General features: G+C 40.9%; 1 protein-coding gene and 1 pseudogene across 1 annotated transcript in view; one reads left to right on the plus strand and one right to left on the minus strand.

Annotated features, from left to right (window-relative positions):
- Gle1 (Gle1 RNA export mediator) overlaps positions 1-27,019 on the minus strand; it is an 84,033-nt gene extending 57,014 nt beyond the window's left edge. Inside the window, exons 1-3 of the mRNA XM_080282820.1 lie at positions 26,908-27,019; positions 12,826-12,974; positions 11,363-11,504 (exon numbers count right to left, since the gene is read on the minus strand). Of these exons, the coding sequence (XP_080138946.1) occupies positions 11,363-11,504; positions 12,826-12,974; positions 26,908-27,006 (390 nt within the window). The 5' untranslated portion in view covers positions 27,007-27,019. The remainder of the gene's footprint in view (positions 1-11,362; positions 11,505-12,825; positions 12,975-26,907) is intronic.
- On the plus strand, positions 6,645-6,760 carry LOC145413033 (5S ribosomal RNA; annotated as a pseudogene).
- Positions 27,020-27,398: the final 379 nt, after the last annotated feature.

Consider the following 27,398-nt stretch of genomic DNA (forward strand, 5'->3'; position numbering starts at 1 on the left):
TCACTCATCCCTGAGTGGCATTACGTGAGCAATGAACCCCAACCACCCCTTGGATATAAACCTGCACCAGCTCAATCCGACTGGAGTGCCTTAATTACCCACTAAACAATCAAGCGCCCTAATTTGGTTATATGGTTACCACCCAGCATGGTAAATGGATTCCTGATGTACAGGAATCATACAAGTATATTCCTCAATCTTTCTGACTTCTTCAAATAACAAGTATTCAAACAAAGCATCATGGGAATTATACAATCCATCTCTAAAAACAATTTTTCTTATAATGCAATAAGCTACAGTACAGCAGTAATACCCTTAATTGGGGTGAATCCAGAAGCTTTTTCTTTTCTTGCTTACTGCTCTTGCTTAATGGTTTAAGAATGGTATTCTTACTTACTGCTCTTGTTTAATGGTTTAAGAAAGATGTTAAGTACCCTACAGGGAGCTGGCCAAATAAACAATCAAATCTTATTTAAAAAAAAAAAAAAAAAAAAAAAAAAAAAAAAAAACTCAACTGCTTTTTGCAGCAATATTTATTTGTCTGAACTCACCCTGAACCTGCAGTGAAATCAGACACCCCTGTGGAGAGTTCAGGCAACTGTAAAAAACAGATGGAAACTGCCCATGCAACATAATCCAGACTTCTTCGATATCCCTTCAAACAATTTTCGAGCTTTAAAAAAAAAGATGTTACAGAACTACAAAGATGGTAAATCTGAATGCTGTTTCCCCCCACCTTTTTTAAAAATAATTTACAGCTCATGTTTTGTGGTAAATGGATATCCATCCATCCATCATCCAATCCTACATTGCCCCATGAGGACCGTAGGATCCCGGGGCTAGGCAGTTGGTCCCGACATTTAAGATGAGAGTGACTAGCTTCACTCATCCCTAAGTGGCATTACATGAGCAATCAACCCCAACCAGCCCTTCGATATAAACCTTTACCGGCTCAATCCGATTGGAGTGCAATAATTACCCACTAAACCACCAGGCGCCAAAATTTGGTTATATGGTTACCACCCAGCGTGGTAAATGGTTTCCTGGTGTACAGGAAACCATTTGGCTTGTCACTCAGTGTAGAGTCACCCACAGGCAGAAGGAAGAGGAAAGAATGAAGGAAAGAAAGACAGAAGAGGGAGTGTAAAGTTACCCATAGGCAGAAGGACAAGGAAAGAATGAAGGAAAGGAAGACAGAAGAGGATGGAAGGAAAGAAGGATGGAGGAGAGGAAAGGGCAGACACCTGACAGCAGCACTATATCGAGTGAGTGGATGGTGAGCGCCCCCACCTACCACATAAAAGGATATTATTAATATATATTTTTTTTAATGCAAAGCAGAAGGAACCAAAGGCTGGAAGTCAGCAAGATAGTTCCCTTCAAGAAAATATACATAAATAAAACAAAATAAATTAAAATAAACGACAGCCAAATTCAAGGTTCACTCATTTCGGGTTGTCTGGACACATGGGATTTCAAAAACTGGATTATGTGGATGGAAATGCAGAGGAAAACAATTCCAGAGTTGACCTGTTGCATGTATGAAGGATGTATGAAGGACTAGGAGTATAGGTTAACTCTTGCATTAGTGAGTTGAACAGAAAAGGGGTGAGAGTTTGTTGCCAGATGGGTGCTATCTGCTCACCCTAAAGAAGGAGGAATGCAAGTAGACAGTTCAGAAAAGCACTATGAGTGGCTGGTCCAGTGAGGCAGCAAGCCATTACCACTAAACAAAATACAGTGCTTTACTGTTTTTTATAATGCTGAATGATAATACAATCTGTGTGTTGACATTCACACCAGGTTTCCATTACAGTACAAACTGTACATAGGATCCATCAGAAAATGAAAAGTTGTGATGTGCTTTCACTTGCTGGATATTTTAATCAACTTCGGGTGGTGCTGTAGCAGTAGAAATATCAGTGTGACTGCTGCATGTTTCGGGGCTGTACAGGAAGATAGTGTGTGTGACGAATCCTATGCTCTCCCAGGCTGTAGTGGCGTAGGTCAGTGAGATGTGTGTAGATGTGACCGGAGTGAGTTATATATGCAGTACTGCATACTTGTGTGTGTACGTGTGCATCTTCGCATTATGATGTTAAGTTGTGATGTGCTTTCACTCGCTGAATACTTTAATCCACTGTATTCCTTAGAATATAAAGAAATAAAATAAAAATAATTTGGTTTTACGCCAGGTATCCCCGAAGGGCTAAGGCGTTGCCCCGGAGTAGAGGAATTTTGGACTGCAGCGTGTAGCATTTTATGACCAGATGCCCTTCCTGATGTCTACCAATGATCCTTGGGTGGATTTGATCCTCTGACCCTTTGGTCAGAGCAGAGCGCTCTAACCCACTGAGCCACGGCTACTAGAATAGAATAAGAGGACAAATTTTGCATCAGTGTTTGGAAGAGTTTTGTTATTTGGGAGACACGTTATGTGCTGAAGGTGGGGCTGGAGCTAGCTCTGTGGCTAGAGTGAGAAGCAGTTAGAAGAAGTTCAGGGAGCAGTTGCCTCTCCTGACATTGAGAGGGCTCTCCCTCTGTGCTAAGTGATCTTTGTATGCACATATGTTAGAAGTATAATGCTGTATGGTCGTGAGACCTGGGCAGTGATGGAAGAGGATATCTGCAGGCTCAAATGTACAGAAATGACAATGATTAGATGGATGTGCAGTGAGTCCCTGAGTGTGAGGCCTGGGGAGGGCTAGGTTTACGATGGAAGACTTGAGGGGTAGGATGAGACAAGAGTGTATTGGTGCTGTGATAAGGAGGTAAATTGAAGTGGATTGGGTATGTGGAGAAGATGGGGGATGATAACTGGGTGCAGAAAGTGAAAACTGTTAATGTTAGGGGTAGCGTTGCGAGAGGTAGACCAAAAAAGACCTGGGACGCAGTCATTATGACCTCAGGGATAAGGGACTGAATAGGGAAGCAGTCACAGATTGAGCTGCATGGAGAGCGGCCATTACGTGACCAAGGCTGACACATGCAAGCATGTTGGAGCCTTCAAAAAAGAAATGAAACAAAGCTTATGTCGCTCTGTGCAGGCACTTGGATACCCATTTGAAACTGTTTTCTTCCATTCACAGGTCTGAAATGGTGTCGAACAGTGCTGAAAAGCCAAAAATAGGCAGGATAATGGTGTCTGGCTCGTCAAGAACCCAACTGACTGTTTTCCGGGGATTAATTTGCCAAGCAGAAGTGAAGTGTTATGTGTGGTCTTCCATCTGCACGTCAAAACCTGTGTTGAAAAAGCGCATCAAGCAGACTGAGGAAAGGCTGTCTGAAGCGTGGGATATGGTGAAGATCCCAACTGTGACTCTATACGGATCATCGACAAGATTACGTACCTCACAACCAATCCTCTGTCCAGTTCCAGGCCCTTGGTGTGCTGCATCATGCTAGATTCATGGCAAGGGTTATTTATGCGTTGTAAATATGGATGTTCCTTGATCAGTTTGAACAGCTTTGTCCCATACACTCGTCTTTGCATGGACCCAATCAGAGGAAAAACTCCTGGGAGATATTGACAGACGAGACTGCTGCATCTTCATTGTGTGCAACTACGTACGAGCTTGGTTCTCCACCACATCAGCAGCTGCTGTGCCCTGCATGGACCTCACCCTCTTGAAGAAACTGGCTTCGCGCACAGACCATGACATCAAGGTTGCTGGGGTAACAGCCTTCGCTCATCACCTTTGGTATCTGTCTGAGCTGGCAGTTGGGCTTGCACTGTCTGACAATGAGGTGTTCAATACAGACAAGAGGGCAATGGTTCACTGTGTAAACACTGTTGAGAGCTCAGACGAACCGAGCCCGCATCTTCACTCCTCCTCGGAGGACGTCATGAGGAAGAACCTGTTGGAGTTGTTCACCAGTAGAATGAATATCATGCTGCAACATCTGGACATCGACTCCTCATATTGGGGCGCTGAACCTGTGACCTGGGCAACCACAGAAGCCCATGCTCAAAGGAAGGAGAGTGTCACCAAGCTGCTGGTGACAAATGACACAGCAGTGTGTGGCATGGCCATCATTCAAGAGTTCACAAGCAAGGGCAGGACTATGCTAGAGGATTAGCTCCAGGCTATGGTTTGTCGCTGAAGACCATTTGCGAAAGTACCCACAGACAGCAAACAAGCGTGATCTGCGCTAATACATTCCTTCATGATGTTCTATCACTCGCCATGGTATATCCAGTGTGATTTTGAATTACGTACAATAAATTTTTTGTTTTCCATTACAATTAAGGGGTATTATTATTACAGAGCTGAAATTCAGTTTTGCTGCGCAACCCCTAAATGATGCCCAATCCTGGAAAAAATTTACCAATGTTGTTTCTCCTTCAAGTGGAACATCCATGTGAGCACCCTTGTATACATACATACAAACATATTCATTCATCATTTGTCATCCAATCCTACGTTGCCCCATGAGGAGTGTAGGGGCCCAGGGCTAGGCAAGTTGGTCCTGACAATTAAGATGAAAGTGACCAGCCTCATTCATCCCTGAGTGGCATTACGTGAGCAATAAACATCAACTACTCCTTGGATCTAAACCTTCGCTGTCTCAATCCGATTGGAGTGCCACAATTACCCACTAAACACCAGGTGCCAAAATTTGGTTATATGGTTACCAGCCAGAGTAGTAAGTGGTTTCTTGGTGTACAAGAAACCATTTGGCTTGTCAATCAGTGTACAATCACCCACAGGCAGAAGGAAGAGGAAAGAATGAAGGAAAGAAAGACTAAAGAGGGAATGTAAAGTCACCCATAGGCAGAAGGAGGAGGAAATAATGAAGGAAAGAAAGACAGAAGAGGATGGAAGGAATGAAGGATGGAAGAGAGGAAAGGGCAGACACCCAAGGGCAGCAGTACATTGAGTGAGTGGATGGTAAGCGCCCCCACTATATATATATATATATACTGTATATATATATATATATATATATATATATATATATATATATATATATATATCTATCTATCTATTTTTATATATATATATATATATATATATATATATATATATATATACTGTATATATATATATATATATAGAGAGAGAGAGAGAGAGAGAGAGAGAGAGAGAGAGAGAGATAGATAGATATATATAGATAGATATATAGACATATATATATAGATATATATCTATCTATCTATCTATCTATCTATCTATCTATATATATATATATATATTTATATATATATCTTATATATCTATATATATATATATATATATATATATATATAATCTCTCTCTCTCTATATATATATACAGACTGTATATATATATATATATATATATATATATATATAAAAGTGAGTTTTACGCCAGGTACCCCTTTTTTGGACAAGGGCTAAGGCGTTGCCCCTGGGTAGAGGACTTTGGGTTTGGAGCGTGTAGCATTTTATGACCGGATGCCCTTCCTGATGTCTACCAATGACCCTTGGGTGGATTCGATCCTCCGACCCTACGGTCAGAGCGGAGCGCTCTAACCCACTGAGCCACGGCTGCTACTATATATATATACAATATAGAGTAATCCCTCCAATATCCGACGTAATAGAGCCAAAGGCATGTCCGGATAGTGATCCTGTCCAGATATTGGGCCCCAGCCTCCTGGACTTGTACTTATGGACCCTAACTCAGAAAAACACCTATACAATTCCCTTTGGACATGCATTGCATCTATTTAAGACCCAAATCACACCAATAAGGGACATAAAAGACTGAAATAAATGCAAAAGAACCATAAAATGAGGTTTTAGAGGTGAGTTTATACAATATTAAACATTCTGGGTACTTACAAGTCCCTGGCTCCTGGACTGGTTTGAACTGCCAGTTTGCCGTCCACAGTTAATGCTCTGCACTCTAAATTCTAATTTCTTAACACTGCACAACTATGTAAATTCCCCTGTGTTCTAGTGGCGAGGTATTGCAGTTTATTCACTGTTTATTCACAAAAAACAAGCACCTGTGGCTTGCACTGCTATAAGCATCTGCTCTCGACTGGAGTTTGGCTGTGACTGTTGATGATGGCGGGGTAACAGAGTTGCCAGATCGCAATGGCCACATTACCAATCTCCTCAACTTTCATTACCAAATTTAACTTTTCGTTACCAAATTCGTAAAGCTAGCATTTATTCTTTACTAATTATATATACAAGTGGAAATACATGTAATCACTCTCCTTATAATTAACACCATGTTGATTATTTTCACGCTATGTAGGGTAGCAGATTAATCAGAGAGAGCAAACAATCCACCATCTCCATCCTGTGTATCCTCATACATGTGAAAAATCCATTTGGTAATGCATTATTCTGATTCATTACCAAACGAATATTTCATTACCAAATTGGCCCACACTTGGTAATGAAAAATACCAAATAGCAACCCTGACAGGGGAGGGGGAGGAAGAAAGGGGTGAAGGGACAATGGTGTAACAGATGTTTGGCGCCACGCGGCAATTTCAAATTACAGGAGGGAAAAAAGTCAAATTTTTTTTCGAATTTTTTGTGGTTTTTGGCCCATTTTGGGAATATTGGACCCCGGAACGATTATGTCCGGTTAGTGGGGATGTTCGGATATTGGGCGTTCAGATATTAGAGGGATTGCTTATATATATATATATATATATATATATACAGTACCACGTTGAGTACACTGTTTCCCGTCCGATCAGCGAAGTTAAGCAACGTTGGGTCTGGTTAGTACTTAGATGGGTGACCGCCTGGGAACACCAGATGCTGTTGGCGTTCTCCCTACATGTCAAGTGGGGTTGGCGGAGGATTAGTGTCCCTCCCTGTAAAACAATTAACTCTAAGCCCTTGGCCACCCCGTTTGGGATACATGGCATCTGGCAATGAATGAATGAATGAATGAATGAATATATATATATATATATATATATATATATATATATATATATATATTTATATATATATATATATATATATATATATATATTTATATATACATTTATATATATATATATATATATATATATACAATATATATATATACAGTATATAGAAAGATAGATAGATAGATAGATATATATATAAATGTATACAATAAATCCTCGTTTTTTGCGGCTTGGATGTTCCGCCAAAACCTCACGAGCCATGAAACGTCAAAGTGTGAAGTTAAGAATCAATGGGAAAAATAGAGGAGCGTTCTGGTGGGACATGTACCTACCCTATCAGAAAGTACTATAACACCAAACAAGCCCTACCCAAAATTAAATGAAGTGTTTACTAGTGCTAAAACAGCATAACACAATAAACATGTACCTTAAAAGACATTAAAACTGTTATAAAGAGCTGCAACACCAAAAATCCTTACCACAAATAAAGTGAAGACTGGCTTGAGCAGCAAGTGAAGGTGTGTTGAGGGTGGATGGGCTAGTTCCCGGTGTTACTAACCAAGGAAAAACTGCCACTTTTCACCAGATTATTTAATTTTTGACATCAAAGTCAGTTAACTAAACCCTGGTCATTTTATTTTATTTATTTTTTTTTTTTATAAATAACAGAACGGAGGAAGGAAAAACGAATGAGTAAAAAAAAAAATAATCCATACACCAGATTACTGGTGTCCTCTGTTCATAAAATATCTGTAACAATTAGACTTGAACAGTTGTGGGTTGAAATTTGGAGGGAAACAACTCTGGGGAAGCGAGTTCCAGAGAGATGCAGTTCGGGGAATGAAAGAATTCTGACAGGCAGAAGTTCTGCAATACAGCTGAGTGACATTCCAGTCATGAGCCCTACCAGATGCCCGTGTAGCACGAGGGAAGGCATGGAGAGGTGGCACCATGGATGCAACTTCGTCTGAACATTTGCCAAAAAAATATCTGTAAAATAATGCAAGGGAGGCAACATTCCTTCTTACTTGCAGGGGAGGTAGTTTATTTGTAAAGGCAGGGTTGTTAATGATTCTAACAGCTTTGTTCTAAATTTTGTCTAGTTGTCTTAATGCAACCTCTCCACAACCATTCCACAAGGGTTAGCAATATTCATGCTGAGAGCGCAAATGACTTAAAATTATAGCTAACTGCTCATTGGCGAAGAAGTTACGGACTCTGTACAATAATCCAAGTTTCTTTGAGGCGGTTTTAGCAAGTGATCTGACATGAGAGGTCCAGCTGAGGGCACTGTTAAGTGAGACACCAAGAATTTCAATACTTTTGGAGATGGGAATATTAGTAGCACTGAAGGTAATGTATGAATCCGGCAATATCTGTCTATTAGTAAACTGTATATATTTAGTTTTACTAGCATTAAAAGAGACAAGGTTGTTTTGTCTCCATTCACTGATTGTAGATAGATCTTGATTTATGGAGATGGCTGTACTGAGTTGAGAGGTGGAGATACTAGACTTTGTAAATGGATGTCTGAGTGTGAATGAACTATGTAGTGTTGAGTCATCTGCATATGAGTGAATGGGATTGTGGGTGACAGATAAGAGATCATTAATATGAACCAGATATAGGGTTGGCGCCAGAACTGATCCCTGCGGCACGCCGGCGTTAATTGAGTGGAAATTGGAATATACATCATCTAGTTTTACTCTTATTTTCCTGTCACTAAGATATGAAGAAATCAAAGGAACAAAAGACGTTAGTCCATAGCAAGGGAGTTTGGACAGCAGGGAACGGTGCCATACTCTGTCGAAAGCTTTAGAGATATCAAGAGCTACTGCATGAGTTTCTCCAAAAAGATCAACTGATTGATGGATGGTATGAGTTAAGAGATTGAGGATGGGAGAAATTATGACAACATTATTTTACTCACTGCTACAAGGAAGAGAGGCTGTAATATAGTCAAATAGAAAAAAAAATTGGTGGGCTGAGTCTATCATCTCTGTACTGGGATGGTTATTATTCTTTCCTTCCTTAAATATCGATAAGCTTTATTTTACATCCATTTCAGGCATTTGTCCATCAAAACAAAAGTAGTGTTACGAGAAACACGTAACAATTCTTTGTTAAGAAATAGCAGCACAACATGGCTGAAGATCGTACATTACAATCACAAACAATAACAAACTCACGTGTGTCTACTGCCCAGCTGGACCTGCTGTGTATTCATGACACGGCTGAAGATCATATGTTATGATCATAAACAATAAACTCACGTGTGTCTACTGCACCGATGGACCTACTGTATAATGATCATGGAAAACTGTCACATAGAAAAATGGACAGTGCCTAGACTGAGCATCGGTATGCATCGTTTGCTGAGTGTGGGCTGCCGGCTGGGAGCATCGAATTGTGGGGAAATTCGCAAACTGTGAGACAACTCGGAAACTTTTTTCTTGCACGAAAAATGAGGCATTGATGTAAAATGCATCCAAATACTGTACGAGGACTTACTGTATATAGTAATCCCTCAATTATCCAATGTAATAGAGCCAAAGGCATGTCCAGGCAGTGGCAATGTCTGGATAACAAACAATATCCCCCTACTATACCCAGACACTACCTATACTCAACCTTCAACCCATACCTACCCTATCTGTACGGTACCTCTGCTTACTTTGGCAGTATTTTCCAGTCATTCAGGCATATTTAGACATCAAAACAGACACAGGAATATCCAAAGTAATGCTAAACACCAAGAAAACCATTAAAAAAAAAAAAAAAATGAAGACCAAAAAACACCACAACTATATACTACTGTATGTACAGTACCCCTCCTATTTTGGTACTGTTTTCAGATCAATCTGCCATATTTAGACATCAAAACAAACATAGGAATATCAGAGTAATGCTAAACACCAAGAAAACCACACACACACACACACACACACACACACACACACAAACACCAAAAAACATCCTATAGATACACTACTGCATGTACAGTACCCTTCCTAATTTTAGCACTGTTTTCAGGTCAATCTGCCATATTTGGACATTAAAACACACATAAGAATATCCAAAGTAATGCCAGACACCAAGAAAACCATGAAAAAACAAAAATTTGAAAAACAAAAAAACACCCTAAAACTATTATATGTACAGTACCCCTCCTAATTTTGGCACTGTTTTCAGGTCAATCTGCCATATTTAGACATCAAAACACAAAGAGGATTATCCATATTAATGCTAAACACCAAGGAAACAATGCATAAACAATAAACATCCACAAAAAAAAACTCACAACGGTTGGAAAATCAGTTATCTGATACCACAGATAACTGCTTCTGCGCCACAAAAAAATTCCATGGCCAAATTTGCCACCGGAAACTGGTTAAATTGGTATAAATGGTATACCACCATCTTCACTGGTGTTAATACTACAAGATAAGCTAATAAAACACAGAAAAATGATGAGTAAAAGTACAGAAACGCAGTGATAAAAAATAACATTCAAGAGTAAAACTTTCCTTCATATAACTTCCCATTGACCTAGTGCAAAATTTTGCCACAATCATCCAACAATTCTGCACATGTCTAGATGCAGAATTTCAGGAGCTTTCTTGTGCTCACTTCAGAATTTCGATATGACAGATAGTATTTAAAAACAAAAAAATAATAAAAAATAAAAATAAATAAATAAAACTTGCGAGTCAGTGTTATCAGCACGAAGGAGGGGAGGGACTGAGAGAGTGAGGGGGGATCCGGAAGAGTATGGAAGAGGGACGGGAGGGGGAGAGAAGCGAGGCTGTGGGCAGGATTTTCACCTTTTTCTCATGAGGCAGACGGGCGCTTTTACCTTATATTTATTCATGGCTTGTGGTCTTTTAGACGCATGGTGGCCATTCGGAAACAAAACTCCCAGATACCGGGCAACTTTGGACGTTCGGCAGAGAGGCGGACGGCTGTCGTCACCGAGCATGTACTCTTAAATGTCAGGACCAATTTGCCTAGCCCCGAGTTCCTACAGTCCTCATGGGGCAATGTAGGATTGGATGATGGATAGATGGATGTATTGAAATCAGAAATCACAGTATGATACTGTACTGCCATAGCAATACAAGAAAAACATCACATACTGTTTAAACCTATGCAAATGGATTTCTGCTTGGTTGTACACAATTACGAAAAAATACACTCAACATATATTTTTTTTTCCCAATACACAAGCAATAATTACAGTAATAATAACTCCATGGCAATATGAAAAACAAATCACTACGAAATTAATAAACCTGTGCAAACATATTTCTGCTTGGTTATATCCAAGATATGCAGTTTTTAAAATTTTCCAAATTCATCCAGTATCTGAACTCACCCCAGTCTACAAAAATAAGGTCTGGAATTTGAGTGGATTTGAAGCTACAAATAACCAGTTCCCATTTCTCATGACACATACTGTGTTGTATATACTGTAGATATCACATCTCCATACCTTGACTTTTCGTTGACATTCCTCCTCTAGGGCAAGTGCTTTCATCATGAGTGTTAAGCGGTACTGCTTTCGTGCTATCTGAGCCACCTCAAGGGAGTCATTTCCAAGGGGTTTGTGTGTCTCCACTGGGTCTTCCAGTCTGCTGATTAAATTCAATGCAAAGTCAGATTACATGCAAGCTCTTTCCAATGCCATGGTTTGCACAGCCCAAAAAACTAATTTTCTTCCATTATGAAATAACTCTAAAAGACAGAGAAGAAGGAAAAGTAAAGAAAAAGGGAAAGTCAACAGGAGACTGAAGAAACACTGAAATGAGATAAGAGGGAAGAAAAATATAAAGAGTTAATCAATCTGCCAATCAAAATGACAACATACTTCCCCTTGAGGAATTTTTGAAGAGTACAGAGACTAGCCACTGTAAACTGATGGTGTTATAGGGGCTGGGAGCTTACCTAATGCCAAAACCATCTATCTGTCTATCTACTTCTATCTATTGCCAGACGCCTTAATCCCATATGGGGTGGCCACAAACAAACTGCTTCCATGTTGCCCTGTCCCCTGCCATTTTGCTGCTGCTTTCCCCCCAGCTCACACATCCCTCTCTCATACTGTATACCTCTACACTCTATCCCTCCATCACATCCTTGGCCTCTCCCTTCCCCCTCCCCCACCAACTCACTCACACTCTCCTCATTACTCTCACTCTGCATCCTCTCCACACAGCCAAACCACCTCAATGTATTTCTCCTAACACTTTCTATCAGATCCACATCCACACCACAATGCTCCTTCGCCTCATTTGTCAGTCTGCATTTCCATGTAACTCCACATGCTCCTCTCGCATAACTCATTTCCACTGGTCTTACACTTGACTTGTGTCCTGCCAACAAAGTCCATGTTTTACATCCATATGTCAGAGTTGGTATCACAATACTATCATGCAGCGTCTTTTTTACTTTCATGCTCACTTCCCTGTTTCTTATCACTGTTTTAAAGAACCAGCAACCTTTCTTCCCTACTTTACCCTTTTAGGCACTTCATCATCCACTCCTCCATCCTTACTCATCACACTATACTGTACAGTAATTATTTTCTCTACAGATATGGGAAATGTTGGGAAAGTAAATTCATGATGTCTAATACTACATACAATACTGTGTTACTGTTTAACCCCTGCTGTGCTGATTCTTTGTAATGAAGTTTACCTCCTCATAGCCATTGTTTCATAACCAATGGAAACTGTACCCCATATGAGGCTTGCAGCATGGCATGTGAAGACCCTCACTGTGCCTCACAGAAGGTCTGCAGCTCAACAAGGGTTAATAGGTGATTTGTAAAGTGCAGTACCATCTTTTACAACATGGGCATCTCAATGGATCAGAAGTCACTTAAGTAGTCAAGTTCACAATCAAATGCACTAAAAGGTACTGTACTTGGATAGAAGTTTAGGTCCTGCAACTTACCTTTCAAGTTCAGAAGAAGTTCCTGGCCAAGCATTGTCTGTTTTATCTTCCTCCTTACTTTCTTCATCTCCAAATGAAAAGCAAGATGAAAATGAAATTTTGCTCAAATCTCCCACATCTTTGAGGCCATTTCGATTATAATCCGAGTCCTAGAAGAAAAAATGCACATACAGTATATGAGGATATGAAGCACTGAAAGCCAAAAATGGATAAGGATACAGAGAACTTGAAAATGTATTTTCTGTTGTTCTAGATTCACATATAACTAATGTACATACGTCAGTGTGGGTTGGTTATATGGTTACCACCCACAAATGTTCCCTACATGTCAACAAGTGGATTGGTGGAGGGTTAGTGCCCCTCCCACTAAAACCACTAACTCAAAGAAAAATGGCCACTCCTTACTATGGCATCTGGCTTTAGATAGACAGACAAACTTCATCAGTGAGAAGTGGCATTCACTTGGTGGACAAGTTTTTTTTTGTCACAGTCCACCTGCAGCTATCTTCAAAAGGCAAGAGACAATCAGACTAAAATCCTTAACATTCTGCCATGTCATGGGCATGAAGTACAAAGCCATGGTTAACACTTTTATTTAACACATTTTCAATAAAATGCTGTTAATCACTGCTGCACTAATCTTCGCAAAATATGAAACTTATATTAATATTACTGGTCAGCATTTAGAGTGAAAGGTCAAGACTGACATGCAGTAATAAGCACCCTTTTTCATTTGATAACCTATGGCCAGTTTTAAATGACCCTGCCAAGTTAAAGGTTCAAAAAGCAGAACACAACAGTGTACCCATGCATCCATATTTTTACTGTGGGGCCACAACATATTGCATTTACTTCGTACCAGTAATCTACAATTTCCTACCCAACTAGGTGGGTTATGAACACTGCTGGATGGAAGGTAAATTACAAAACGGTACAAAGTTTTAGACAATAAAAAACTGAAAAGCAAGAGGTGACAATAATACTGTAATACTGTAATAAGATTAGATGATGAATGAAATGAAGGAATAATCTATCTATCTATCTATTGCCAGACGCCATAATCCCTTACGGGGTGGCCATTTGACTCTGAGTTATTTGTTTTACAGGGAGGGGCACTAACCCTCCACCAACCCACTTGACACGCAGGGAGCACGTGTGGTTTGGTTATATGGCTACCACCCAGCGTTGTAAATGGTTTCTTGGCTTACAGGAAACCATTTGGCTTGTCACTCAATGTAAAGCCACCTGTAATGGAAAGAAAAGCAATAAGTAGTGACAGGAAAGATGGGAGAAATAGGAAGAGAGGAGGGCAAGCACAGAAAAAGAATGATAAAGGCTAAGGAAGAAGTAGGCAGTACTACATCAAGTGAGTGGATGATGGTCGCCACCACCTACCACATAAGGAATAATAATAATAGTAAATAATCATCATCATCATCATCATCATAATGATAATAATAATATGTTTATGTGAAGCTATGGCACATGGAGAATGTTTCTGGAGTATCCAATAGAGCCAGGATTCCAGGGGCTTGAATGATGAGTGAATGGAAGCGTGGCCCACTGGACTGGCCAAATTTGGGCTGTCTGGGCATTGCTACTCCTCACCCTGCCCTAGGGTGGGAAAGGGGGTCCAGATGATGATGATCTATCTATCTATCTAATGCCAGATGCCTTAATCCCTTATACGGGGTGGCCACAAACAAATCGCCTCCACGTCACCCTGTCCACCGCCATTTCACTGCCCTGCTCCCAATTCACACCCTTCCCTCTCATATATCTCTCCCTCTCCACTCCATCCCTCCATCTCATCCTTGGCCTTCCCCTCCCTCTCTCCCCCTCCACCTCACTCTCATACACTCTCCTCATCAGTCTCTCACTCTCTATCCTCTCCACATGGCCAAACCACCTCAATGTGTTTCTCCTAACACTTCCTCTCACATCCACAAATACACCACAGCTGTTAATAAAAGATCAGGATTCAGAGAAAAAACTTCCTAAAGGTGGCAGAAGTGTTTTGCCTTTAGCTTGACAACTCACATTTGCAGACATACAAATATTGATTTACCATGCAATTACTGTACTGTACATTGATTTGCATTGTAAATCAATATTTATGCAAAACAGAAGTCTGTCAAGACTTGCAGGTGATCTAAAGGGAAAATATATGCTAACTTTAGCATATTTATGCTCTGAATCCTGATTTTTTATTAACCGTATCAGATTTCTGGGCTGGGCAGATTATGTCTGTGCTAGAGTTGGCCGCTCTCACGCTGACCCACATCTTCACACCGTGATATTTCTCTTTGATCGCTCTGTGTAAATACACTTTCCATGACAGGACGTTGGTTTTGGTTTAACTGTTAATAAAAAAATCTGGATTCAGAACAAAAACTTGCTAAAGGTGACAGAAATGTTTTGCCTCGACAACTGGCCTTTGCAAATCTTCTAGTTTGTAAAAATACTGATTTAACATGCAAATATACTGATTTGCACTTAAATCAATATTTATGAATAACAGAAGTCTACCAAGGCGGGATGGCAATCTAAAGGGGAAATATCCGCTAACCTTAGCATGTTTACACCCTGAATCCTGATTTTTTATCAGCCCTATCACGCTTCTGGGCTGGGGAGATTATGTCTGTACTAGAATCAACCACTCTCGCGCTGACCCACATCTTCAAGCTGTGATATTTTTCTTTGATCGCTCTGCGTAAACACACTTTCCATGAAAGTGTTGGTTTTGGTATAATTTTAAAGCTCAATAGTTGTACTTTATCACAGTATGTTCAAAAAAGGAAAACAAAGATAATGAAATGTCAAAATGACAAGTTGAAGTTTGACGAAAACCAAAAATTTTTTATCTCGCCGTAGAAAAACATTTGGAAAAAAAAAAAGATACACAAATCTAGTTTAAACCATGCAAAACTACAATAAAGTACCTTTATAATGATATATAGATCATTGTTATTTCTGAAATTTATTGCATGATAAAACAAAAGGAAAAAGAAGCACAATTTTTTAACGATTTTTGGCCGCATATTTCTTTGTGACCTATTTCTTTGATCGGTCAGTGTAAATACACTTTCTTTCGACGGGATGATGTTGTGGTGTTACTCTGAAGCTGAACAGTTGTACTTTATCACAGTATGTTCAAAAAAGGAAACCTAAGAAAATAAAAAATCAAAATCATAAGATGATGTTAGGTAAAAACCAAAAATTTTATACCTTGCTGTACAAAAGTTCGGCAAAAGAAAAAAAAAAAATGATACATAAATTTTGTTTAAGCCATCCAAAACTACAATATTTTACCTCTATACTTGTACATACTTTATGGCAATTTATGCATGTTACCGCGCAGTAAAGTGAAAGAAAAAAGATGCACAATTTTGTATGATTCTCGGCCACAGCTTGGTGGTAGGTGGTGGCGATCATCATCCACTCACTTGATGTAGTGCTGCCTACTTCTTCCTTAGCCTTTATCACTCTTTTTCTGTGCCTGCCCTCCTCTCTTCCTATATCTCCCATCTTTCCTGTCACTTCTTATTGCTCTTCTTTCCTTTACAGGAGGCTTTACATTGAGTGACAAGCCAAATGGTTTCCTGTAGACCAAGAAACCATTTATAACGCTAGGTGGTAACCATATAACCAACCCATACTGCTCCCTACGTGTCAACAAGTGAGTTGGTGGAGGGTTAGTGCCTCTCCCAGTAAAACCAACAACTCAAAGTCAAATGGCCACCCCTTATGGGATTATGGCATCTGGCAACAGATATATAGATATTTGCGTAGCGATCAATTTCTTTGATAGGTCTGTATAAATATAGTTTTCAGGACAGAATGCTGGTTTTGGTGTCATTGTAAATCTGAAAAGTTGTACCTTATCACAGTATGTTCAAAAATGAAAAACAAAGAAAATACGAAGTCAAGCAACGTTGGGTCTGGTTAGTACTTGGATGGGTGACCGCCTGGGAACACCAGATGCTGTTGGCATCCCTACGTGTCAAGTGGGGTTGGTGGAGGATTAGTGCCCCTCCCTGTAAAACAATTAACTCTAAGCCCTTGGCCACCCCGTCTGGGATACATGGTGTCTGGCAATGAATGAATGAATGAAAATGATGTGCTGAAGTTAGGCAAAAACCAAAAATTTTATACCTTGCTGTAGAAAAATATTTGCCAATAATAAAGTAATAAAGGAACAAAGCCATGACTCTGACCAGCTGTGCAGTATCCACCACACACAGAGCAAGCATTCTATGAAGTCTCTTTGTTATGACACGTAAAGGCGATTTATGGTGAATATTTCACAAAAGTACCTTAAAATGACGCATAAATACATCATCTGAATCTCTGACGTTGGATTTGAATTGATGCAAAAACGCGTCATCGGAATCTCAAAGGGTTAAGTTAATTTAAACATAATTTTTTGACTGGATTTCAGATAATTAGGTGTTTGTGGTGATAAAAATTATCATATCCAATTAACCCTCCTGGGAATGATAATGCAAACTGTACCACATCACATCAGAGTTGAGCTGAAGAGTAACCGATGACGCAATGTGTCATTATCAGTTTTTGGCTGAAGAGATACCAATTAGGCAATTCTGGACAAAAATATTCACCAAAAATTAAGTTTTAGCATGAAGTGCATCAAACCTTGGTGAGTCATAGGGAAGTGTGTCTATTTCAACACTCTCAAATGCTGTACAGCAGAAGCTTGATTTCACGAATACTGAGATAATGGACATTTTTTTTTTCCCCACATTTAAAGGAAAACTTCCGTAAAACTGGGACTAATTCCCTAATGAAAATTCTGTTAAAAAAATCATCAGATTACCAGAAAAAGTTCTCCATATTGAACATGTCATCAAGCCCACAGCAGTCTTGCTCCCCTGGCCAGTGGTGCGGCGTTGCCACACGTATCCGCCAACCCACCTGTGTAGTGGCAACAGCAGGGAGTGGGTGACATCATGCGGCCCATACAGTATTCATGTGATCACCCCACTGTTAACAATAACTATGCGTGTGTGAAGCTTTGCCTTGGTATTGTGGCCTTATCTTTCAGTGATCCAAAGCTTTTATGAATCATGCCTATGGTTCAGGAAAAGAAGGGGAGGGTGAAGCTTCTCTCTTGCCCAGAAATTGGAAATAACTGAGAAGATGGAATGCAGTGTAAATCCAAGGGCAGAGATGAAAGAGTATGGAGTAAATAAATCCCAAGTGTATAACCTACACAAACACATGGATGAAATCATGCAACTGAAATTAAAACCAGAGGTGGATGCTAGTGTTAGTGAAAAATCTAAAATGTTGGAAAGGTCTCTGAAAAAAAAAAATGAAGTTTGAAAAATCAGACGAAGTGGTGTACAGCTGGTACAAGCAGGAAAGTGCCCAGGGCTTGCCTGTGTGCTGGCCTAAGATAAGGAATGCTGCACTGAGGTTTGCTGAGAAACTCAAAATTGAGGACTTTGTGGCTAGTGATGGGTGAATAACAAGATTTAGTAAGCAACATGACATTACACACAGAAAAATTGTGGGTGAGAAGCGTAGTGCTGACTTTGAAAGTGCTCGGACTTGCATTAAGGAACTGAAGAAGATAAAAAGGGAGCCAGGCCTTCTGGACTGGCAAATTTATAATGCTGATGAAACTGGGCTTTTTTTTGGAAAGCCCTGCCTAACACCACATGTGCTGAGAAAAGCCAGTCCAGTGTGCCAGGCCACAAGCAGAACAAATTATGGGTGTCTGGGCTGTTGTGTACAGATGCTGATGCTTTCCACCAACTGAGGCCAATGGTGGCAGGCAATGCAAAGCAACCATGTGCAATGAGGTCCATCATGAATAGTTTGCCTGTGGACTATGAAAGCAATTGCAAGGCTTGGTCCACAGGCAGGATAACCATGTCTTGGGGTTTTTTATTGCTTTGTGCCCTCAGTCAAGGGGTATATACCAGATGAGGGGGCACAATGTGCAGCCAGGTAAGGTTAGGGTTCTGCTGCTACTGGACAAGGCCCCAGCCTATCCCTCAGGGGAAGTGCTAACCACCCATGACTGGAAAATCAGGGCCATGTTCCTTCCTGCCAACACAACTTCCATCCTGCAGCCCAAGGACCAGGGGACCATCAACACCTTCAAGCAACAATACAGGAGGCTGATGCTGGTTGACATTCTGGTGGTAGAGATGGAGCCAGAGGAAGAAAAGGACACCAGAGGGCGACACAGTGTTGAGGCATGGAAGAAATATAACATGCAAGACACTGTGCTGAACTCTAGGAAGGCATGGGACCTTGTGGCCACCAGGACACTTATTCATGGGTGGAATGCGATATTCGACCAGAGGGAGCACATGCAGCAGTAACAGGATGCTGCTGCAGATTTTAAGGGCTTCACTGCCGAGGAGTGCAGGAAGGCCTTTCACCGAGCAGGTGAAACTGAAATGGGCATGGAGGACATCCATGAATGGATGGATATGGATGCTGGTGACCCTGGCTACCACATCCAGTCCGAAGAGGAAATTGTGGTGGAAGTGACTGCAGAGAAGGCACCGGCTGAGGATGAAATCCAGGAGTCTACTAGCAAAGGTCACACCATCCCAAGCCAGTGACAGTGTTGACACACCTCTGGATTTCCTCATCGACAGCAATCATGAAGATTTCCAAGTGTCTTACCCTCACCTGAGGTAAATGAAGACCAGAATGGAAGATCCAGAGGGAGATGTATGCCCCAAAGCAGACCAAGGTTGATGACTTCTTCAAGCCATGACTACCAAGCAAACCTAAGGAGAAGAAGGACAGCTGCGAATCAGACGTTTCCTTGCCATCCACCTCTAGCCTCCCCTCAGCTGAATCTGATGCCTCTCTGCTCTCAGCCCCTGCCCAAGGGATACCTACACCATAATCAACACCATCTCTGATGCTTCCCAGCCCCTCTATCACCCCAGTTCCACTTCTAGTGCTGATGGAGGGTGACTCTGACAGTGACTAAACCACCCCCAAGCCTGACACAGGTTTGGGGGGGGGGGGGCAGTATGGCTACTTGTGTCAGGTATTTTGTTTGTTTTTGCTGGTGCATAATGGTTCAGATTCAGCCAATCAGATAGCTGAAAGTAGGTCTGACAAGTGTTTTCAAATCTGAAATCAGTCAAGACGGACTCCGTTGACGACTAAGGGTAAGAATGAAAACTGGTCTCAGACTCGAATGACACAGACCTACATTAGGTTAGTGCTTAAATTGGGTAAGTCTATTTCTCTACTGCCAGATACCTTAATCCCATGAGGGGTGGCCAGAAACAAATCGCCTCCATGTCACCCTATCCCCCGCCATTTCACTGCCCTCCTCCCAGCTCACATTCCCTTCTCTCATAAACCTCTCCATTCCACACTATCCTCGGCCTTCCCTTCCCTCTCCCCCTCCCTCCACCTCACTCACATACACTCTCCTCATCAGTCTTTCCCTCTCCATCCTCCCCGTGTGGCCAAACCACCTCAATGTTAATTTCTAAAATGGCTTGAAATTCATTAATTTTGGAGTAAACATAAGCTTTAACTGAGGCAGTAGAAGCACCTTACCAAATAAGTTCTTCTTCTTCCTCACAGTAAGTTCTATTTTTCTGATTATTTCTGGGGTGGCAATTAACGTTTCATGTGAAATCCATATCCCCGTTGTTTTTAGCTATGTTTCGTTGTGTCAACTCATCTGATAATATGTGCAATGGCAGAAGGGACTGTCCAAAGATAAGTGTTTAACTAATCCTAACCTAACCTAGCTTAACTGTATCTAATAATTTAATCTTACCTAACTTAACCTATGGTAACCTGGAATCCAGATGGAAAATTGGGAAACGAAAACCACCTCTAAGTACGCTGAATAAGACAAACAATCTTAGCTATGGCTTACGGAATGTGTTGATGACTTACAAATCCAAGGGTTCGCTATTGATCTACACAGATCCTACTGCCCGCCTCCGTATCCACCTGTACCATATATTTATCATACCTTCCCTTAAAAATATTTTATTGAGGGTGCACTCACTACATTATCTGGGAGTAGCCTATGTTCCAATGACTGATTACTATGTGAGCAAATGTGTTTCAGGTTTGTGATTTATTGAATCGCTTTTTTCCCTACGTGACAGCAAGTGCGTTGGTGGAGGGTTAGTGCCCCTCCCCGGAAAACAACTACCGGTAACTAAAAATATGAACAAGAAGCCTTGGACCAGGACTGACCAAAAGATGATGACTACGGACCGTACAAAGGACATGATACGGATGGTGACCTGGAATGTAAGGGGTGCAAATGATGAGGTGAAAGAGCAAGAGAGATCGTCCAGGTGCCTGAAGGTATGAAAGTGGATGTAAGTGGATTAACTGAAACTACTGTAAATGGAGAGGTGAGAGTGTAAGAGAATGGAAGTATGGATGGGGTAAATGAACAGGAGTAGGTGAGAATGAGAGGGCAAAAGGAGTGTGTATTGTTGTAAGTAACAGATGGAAGGAGAATATTAGAGAGTACAGATCAGTTGGTTCAAGGATTGTGTGGGTAAGACTGAAAGTTGCACTACAAATGTGGGCAATTGTGTGCGTGTATGCGCCAGCGCAAGATCGTGCTAGCAGAGTGAGAGAAGAGTTCTAGACAATTGTGGAAGTGTGCACGGAAAAGTTTGAAAGGAATGAGAGAGTGTTTTTGATTGGTGATATGAATGGTAAAGTAGGGAATGTGAAGGTGGATGGAGTAGTTGGTGACTGGGGTGTGCCTGCAGAGATATATGAGAATGGCAGTGCTTTAGTGGACATTTGTGCTGGGAGGGGGTCGGTGATAGCCAATACCCTCTTCAGGCACAAAATCCTCCACAGGTATACATGGCGAGTGATGAAAAGAGTGGATGGTGAACTGAATGAAAGGAAGGCAATGATTGATTATGTGTGCGTGGATGCAAGGATGCGAAGATGTATAATGGATGCAGGAACTTATAGAGGTTGGGGGAGTGGACTTTCTGACCACCACCAAGTGGTGGTCAGAATCAAGGACCAAGTAAAATGGAGAAACAGAAGAAGGGAAGGACGGGAGGAAGGAGTAGATGTAAGGAGAGTGGAAAGGTTACAAGAGGATGAGAAAAAGGCAGAGTATGAGAGAGAAGTGGAGGAATGATTGGGTAAATATGAACTGGAGCAGATGGGGGATGTGGAAGGTGTGTGGAAGATATTCACAGAGGAAATATGTGCAGCAAGTGAAGTGGTGTGTGGGGTGAAGAGAAGACGAAAGGAGGTGCAAGGAACAGCTTGGTGGAATGAAGAGGTGAGACAGGCTGTGGCACAAAAGAACAAAGCATATAATGAATGGATAGGAAATAGGGGCGTGGAAGAAGTTGAGAGATGGAAGAGAAAGATATATGTAGAAAGGAACAGAGGTGAAAAGATTAGCAGGAGAGAGTAAGAAGAGAGTGGATGAGGAATTTTGAAGGAATTTGAGTGTCAAGTGGAGGGAATGTAAGAAAATGTTCTAGAAAGAGGTGAAGAGAGTCAGATAGGGTGGCAATGAAGTTAGGTGGGGAGTGAAAGATAAAAATGGTACATTACTAGTTGAGAACGGAGAAAAGGTGAGCAGATGGAGAGAACACTTTAATGAATTCCTGAACATAGAGAATGAAAGTAATGCGAGTATAAGTGGATGGGGAATGGCTGGGAGAAGGAGGGAGGTGAGAAGACAGGAAGACATCAGTAGGATGGAAGTTGTGGAAGCAATGAAGAAAGTCAAAATGGGGAAAGCCCCAGGAATTGATGGAGTGTGTGGTGAAATGCTGAAGTATGGGGGAGAGATAGTAGTAGAATGGATGTGGAAGATGTGCAGATTGGCCAGGGAGGAAGGTAACGTCCTGGATGATTGGAAATCAGGTATAATTATTCCCTTGTACAAAGGAAAATGGGAAAAAGAAGTGTGTGGTAATCATAGGGGCTTTTGTCTTCTTAGTGTAATAGGAAAAGTATACGGCAGGATACTTATTGACAAAGTTAAGGAAATAACAGAGGAATCAGTTGGAGAAGAACAGGGAGGCTTTAGGAAGGGAAGAGGTTGTGTAGATCATATATTCATTCTTAGATCTTTAGTAGAACAGTGTCTAGAGAAGGGAAAGAAGTTGTATGCAGCCTTCACAGATTTGGAGAAAGCATATGACAAGGTGGATAGACAAGGATTGTGGAAAGTTTTAAGAATATATGGAGTAGATGAGAAGTTGTTGAATGCTGTGATGAGTACGGTATATATGAGGGTGCTAAGGCTGCAGTGCATGTGGATAGTGAACTGAGTGAGTTTTTCTCTTTGAAGGTTGGGTTGAAACAGGGATGTGTCATGTCTCCATGGTTGTTCAATCTGTATATCGATGGGGTTATAAAAGAGATACAAGGTAAGGCAGTGGAGTGGCCCTAATGAGAAAGGGCAGTGTTTGGAAACGCCCAGTACTGTTGTTTGCAGATGATACTGTGTTGTTAAGTGAGGATGAAGGGGAGCTGCAAGGCTTGGTGGATGAGTTTGGGAGAATGTATAAGACACGGAATTTAAAGGTGAATGTAGGGAAGAGTAAAGTTAGGGTCTTTGCGAAAGATGAAGTCAGTGAATGTACAGTGAGGTTGGATGATGAGGAAATGGAAAATGTGAGTACGTTTAAGTACTTGGGTAGTGTGATGAGTAAAGATGGAAGTTTGGAGGGTGAAGTGCTTGAAAGGGTAAAACACGGAAGAAAGGTGGCTGGTTCTTTGATGGCAGTGATAAGAAACGGAGAAGTGAGCATGGAAGTGAAAAAGTTACTATATGACAGTATTGTGATACCAACTCTGACATATGGAAGTGAAGCATGGCTGTTGTTGGAGGGACACAAGTCAAGAGTGAAAGCAGTGGAAATAAGTTATTTGAGAGGAGCCTGCAGAGTCACATGGAGAGACAGACTGACAAACGAGGATGCGAAAGAGCATTGTATTGTGGATGAGGATGTGATAGGAAGCATTAGGATAAACACACTGCCGTGGTTTGGCCATGTGGAGAGGATGGAGAGTGAGAGACTGATGAAGAGAGTGTATGTGAGTAAGGTGGAGGGGAACAGAGGGTGGGGTATACATGGTATACGGAACTGTACTGTAGACTGCCCCCTGTGTTAGGTACGGTACTTTACCTCCCCTGAATCATTGTTTTATAACCAGTGTAAATTGTACCTTATATAAAACTTACAGCTTCTCTGATGCAGACTTTCATTGTACTGTACCTCATATGGGGCAAGGGTTACAGCTGCTGCTGCAACTATTATTAGTACTGGATGTGATAGGAATCATTAAAAGAAAAACATTGAGGTGGTTTGGCCATGTGGAGAGGATGGAGAGTGAGAGACTGGAGAGGAGAGTGTATGTGAGTGAGGTGGAGGGGGAGAGAAGGAGGGGAAGGCCAAGGATGAGATGGAGGGATGGAGTGGAGAGGTATATGATAGGGGCGGGTGTGAATTGGGAACAGGGGAGTGAAATGACAGGGGACAGGGTGACGTGGAGGCGATTTGTTTGTGCCCACCCCGTATAAGGGATTAAGGTGCCTGGCAATAGATAGATAGATAGACAGCTTTTTGTACAGCTGTCTTGAGTTCCCTCGCACATTGGTATCTGTCCTTTGAAAGAAGTCTAAATGATTTATGTTCTCATGTTCTTTCAGTATCTTACAGACTTCAATCACGTCTCCTCGTCTTCAACGGTCCTCCAGTTTTGTGACGTTGTTCACAGGTAAGGTGTCTGAGATGTGGGACTGTCCTTGTGGCTTTTTTGTTTATGTTTCCTCTTTGTTGGGGGGACCATATTTGAAATGGCACACTCCTGGTGGGGTCAAATATACCGGTATGTCCTGTTGATGGTGGTGAAGCCCTCATTCGTCCAATACTTGAATGTTCTCTTCATAAGTCTAAGGAAACTGCTTCAGACACGATCCTGTCTATGTGCACGTCGAACTTTAAGTTATCGCTAAATAATACCCCCAGGTCTTTTTCTGAAGTCGACTCCGATACATTAACCCCCTTGACGTCATAGGTGTGCTGTGGATTGTTTCTTCCAATATGCATAACTTTGCATTTAGCAGGACTGAATCTCATTAGCCACTTATCAGACCATTCTACCACACCGTTTATATCGCTCTGTATATTTTGGTATTCTTCTGGTGTACTGACTTGGTTATACATTTCTGTGTTGTCTGCAAAAGATTTTGCATGTGGAGCTCACTATTGTGGGGAGGTTGTTGATGTACACTAAGAACAATAAGGGACCTAATACTGAACCTTGTGGGACACCACTTGATACCTTACTTATGTCATGCTTGACACCCATTATTTGTACAGTTTGCTCTCTGTTTGTTAGAAAATCTTCAATCCACTTCAACACATTTACTCCCACACCAATTTTCCGCAGCTTGTAAATCAGCCTGGCATGTGGAACTGTATCAACGGCCTTGGTGAAATCAAAGTAGACTACGTCAAAGGAATAATTACTGTCGTGCATGTCTGACCAATCCTGCAGCGTTTCTAGCAAATTTGTTAAGCACAATATCCCGTTTCTGTACCCATGTTAGTTTCTGCACAAAACATTTCTGTCCTCAAGAGATTTTATTAAGTAGTCCCTTATTGTAAATTCAAGAACCTTTCCGAAAACATTTGTAAGGCTCACTGGACGATAGTTTCCTGGCTTGGTTCTACTACCACTTCTGAATATAGGAGACACTAAAGCCTTCTTCCAACTCCTTGGTACTGTAGCAGTTTGAACAGAATGGTTGAACAAATTGTTAGTGGCTCACTAAGAGTCTCTGCTAAGTCCTTTAATACTTTTGCGTGTATATTATCCGTTCCTGGTGCCCTATATTCATTTAGTACACAGAGTTTGGCCTTGACAGTATTTCTGTCAATCTGGATGAAGTTAATCACCTCCTCGTATTCCTCAGAATAGAAGTCTAGCGGCTCTGGTACTTGGTCACTACAAAAGTGATGCAGAAAATCATTTGGCCAGATCACATCTAGGTAAAAAAAAAGAAAAAAAAAAAAAAAAAAAAAAAGGGCACAAAAAGCTAATTTACCACCTTGAAAACAGCAAAATACAGAAAACATACTGGAGGCATATGAACTGGTAAGGTCCTTCTACTGTCTCAAGTAAAGCATACATTTACCCATTTGTTTATTTTCACCACTAAGAAAAAAAAAACTAGGTTGGAGTTTATGTTTCCATAGGCTTAACACCAAATTAGAGATCCCACAATGGGTATTTATTTCCTTTACTGCTGTTCCTTTAGCGGGCAATCTTACCATACCCAGTGCATTTGTGCTATCATATAGTGTATGCCTGTATGTGTATTTTTGTGTCCAAATGACTATTACCGAATCTTGCTCAACATACTGAAAGGTGGATTTTGTTTCCCTACTTCCCAACTGGATGCTGGATAAAGTTAGGTTAGGTTAGGCTGGGTTGAGGTTACATTAGGTTAGGGTCAATCAAATTATTAGGTACAGTTAAGCTAGGTTAGGTTACGTTTAGTTAAACACTTAAGTTAGCCACATTAGGCCCAAGATTGTCAAGGTCATATTATGGTTATTATTCATTTGCACAACAAATGAGGCCTCAAATGAACTAAAAACTAAAAAATTGAAAAAAAAAAAATAGGAAACAGCAATCAAGGAAATATTTATTTATTTTTTTTTTTCTTTTGCTGAAGAATCATCACAGAAGAATGTCAACTTAGAATATATTAATTTGTTATTATTTCCCTGTGAATTCGGTGATGTAGGTAGGTAGGTAGGAATTCGGTGATGTAGTTTCGAAAACACTTCCAAATAATTTTCCTTCAGGGCCTGGGTCTATGAGAAAACAGCTAAAATCGCACCGTCAATGTCATCTTTGTTTTACCAAGTATTCTTGGTACCGGTACTAGATGCATAACTAGAGTGACTGACTTCTGCTGCAGCTAAACCTATTTGGTGAAGAATTTTCAGAACTGAAACGAAAACAAGGGAAAGCACGGCTCGTAAACTTAACTGCGACCAAGCATTGACAGTTCAAAAACGGAGGGCTTATTCCTACCTCAGGATTATCCGGACCATATTCTCTCGGAGGCTTATCCCAGTGTTGCAATTTCCTGCTCCTTTTTAGTGCTTCAAGAACACTACCTAGGTCACTCATTGCTTATTTTTGTGTATTCCTTCGGTAACGTTAGGCGTTAGCTTCAAAACATGCTTGTCTTGGTTCCGAGATAATTCGCCGTCAAGTCAATTCGCCTTCAAAACATGGACGATTCCCCGTCAGGACAATTCGCACCCTGGATGATTCCCCGTCATTCTATAAATATACTTATTTTTGAATAATTAATACTTTAATAACTAATTTTCAGGGGGATCTATCAAAGTCTATGTTCATTCAATAGCGTAGGCTTTGAATATCATTTATAAGTTGCACTTTTAGCCAATAATTAACGTGTTACTATTTCGCTGTAGTCGACTTTGAATTATATTCTAGCGTCACCCGTAGCTGTCTTCATTAATTTTCATTGATACTACAACATCCTGGGTATATTT

Source organism: Coenobita brevimanus, chromosome 94, assembly GCF_032717465.1.
Source record: "Coenobita brevimanus isolate Jiangsu-jjx chromosome 94, ASM3271746v2, whole genome shotgun sequence".
Taxonomy (NCBI): domain Eukaryota; kingdom Metazoa; phylum Arthropoda; class Malacostraca; order Decapoda; family Coenobitidae; genus Coenobita; species Coenobita brevimanus.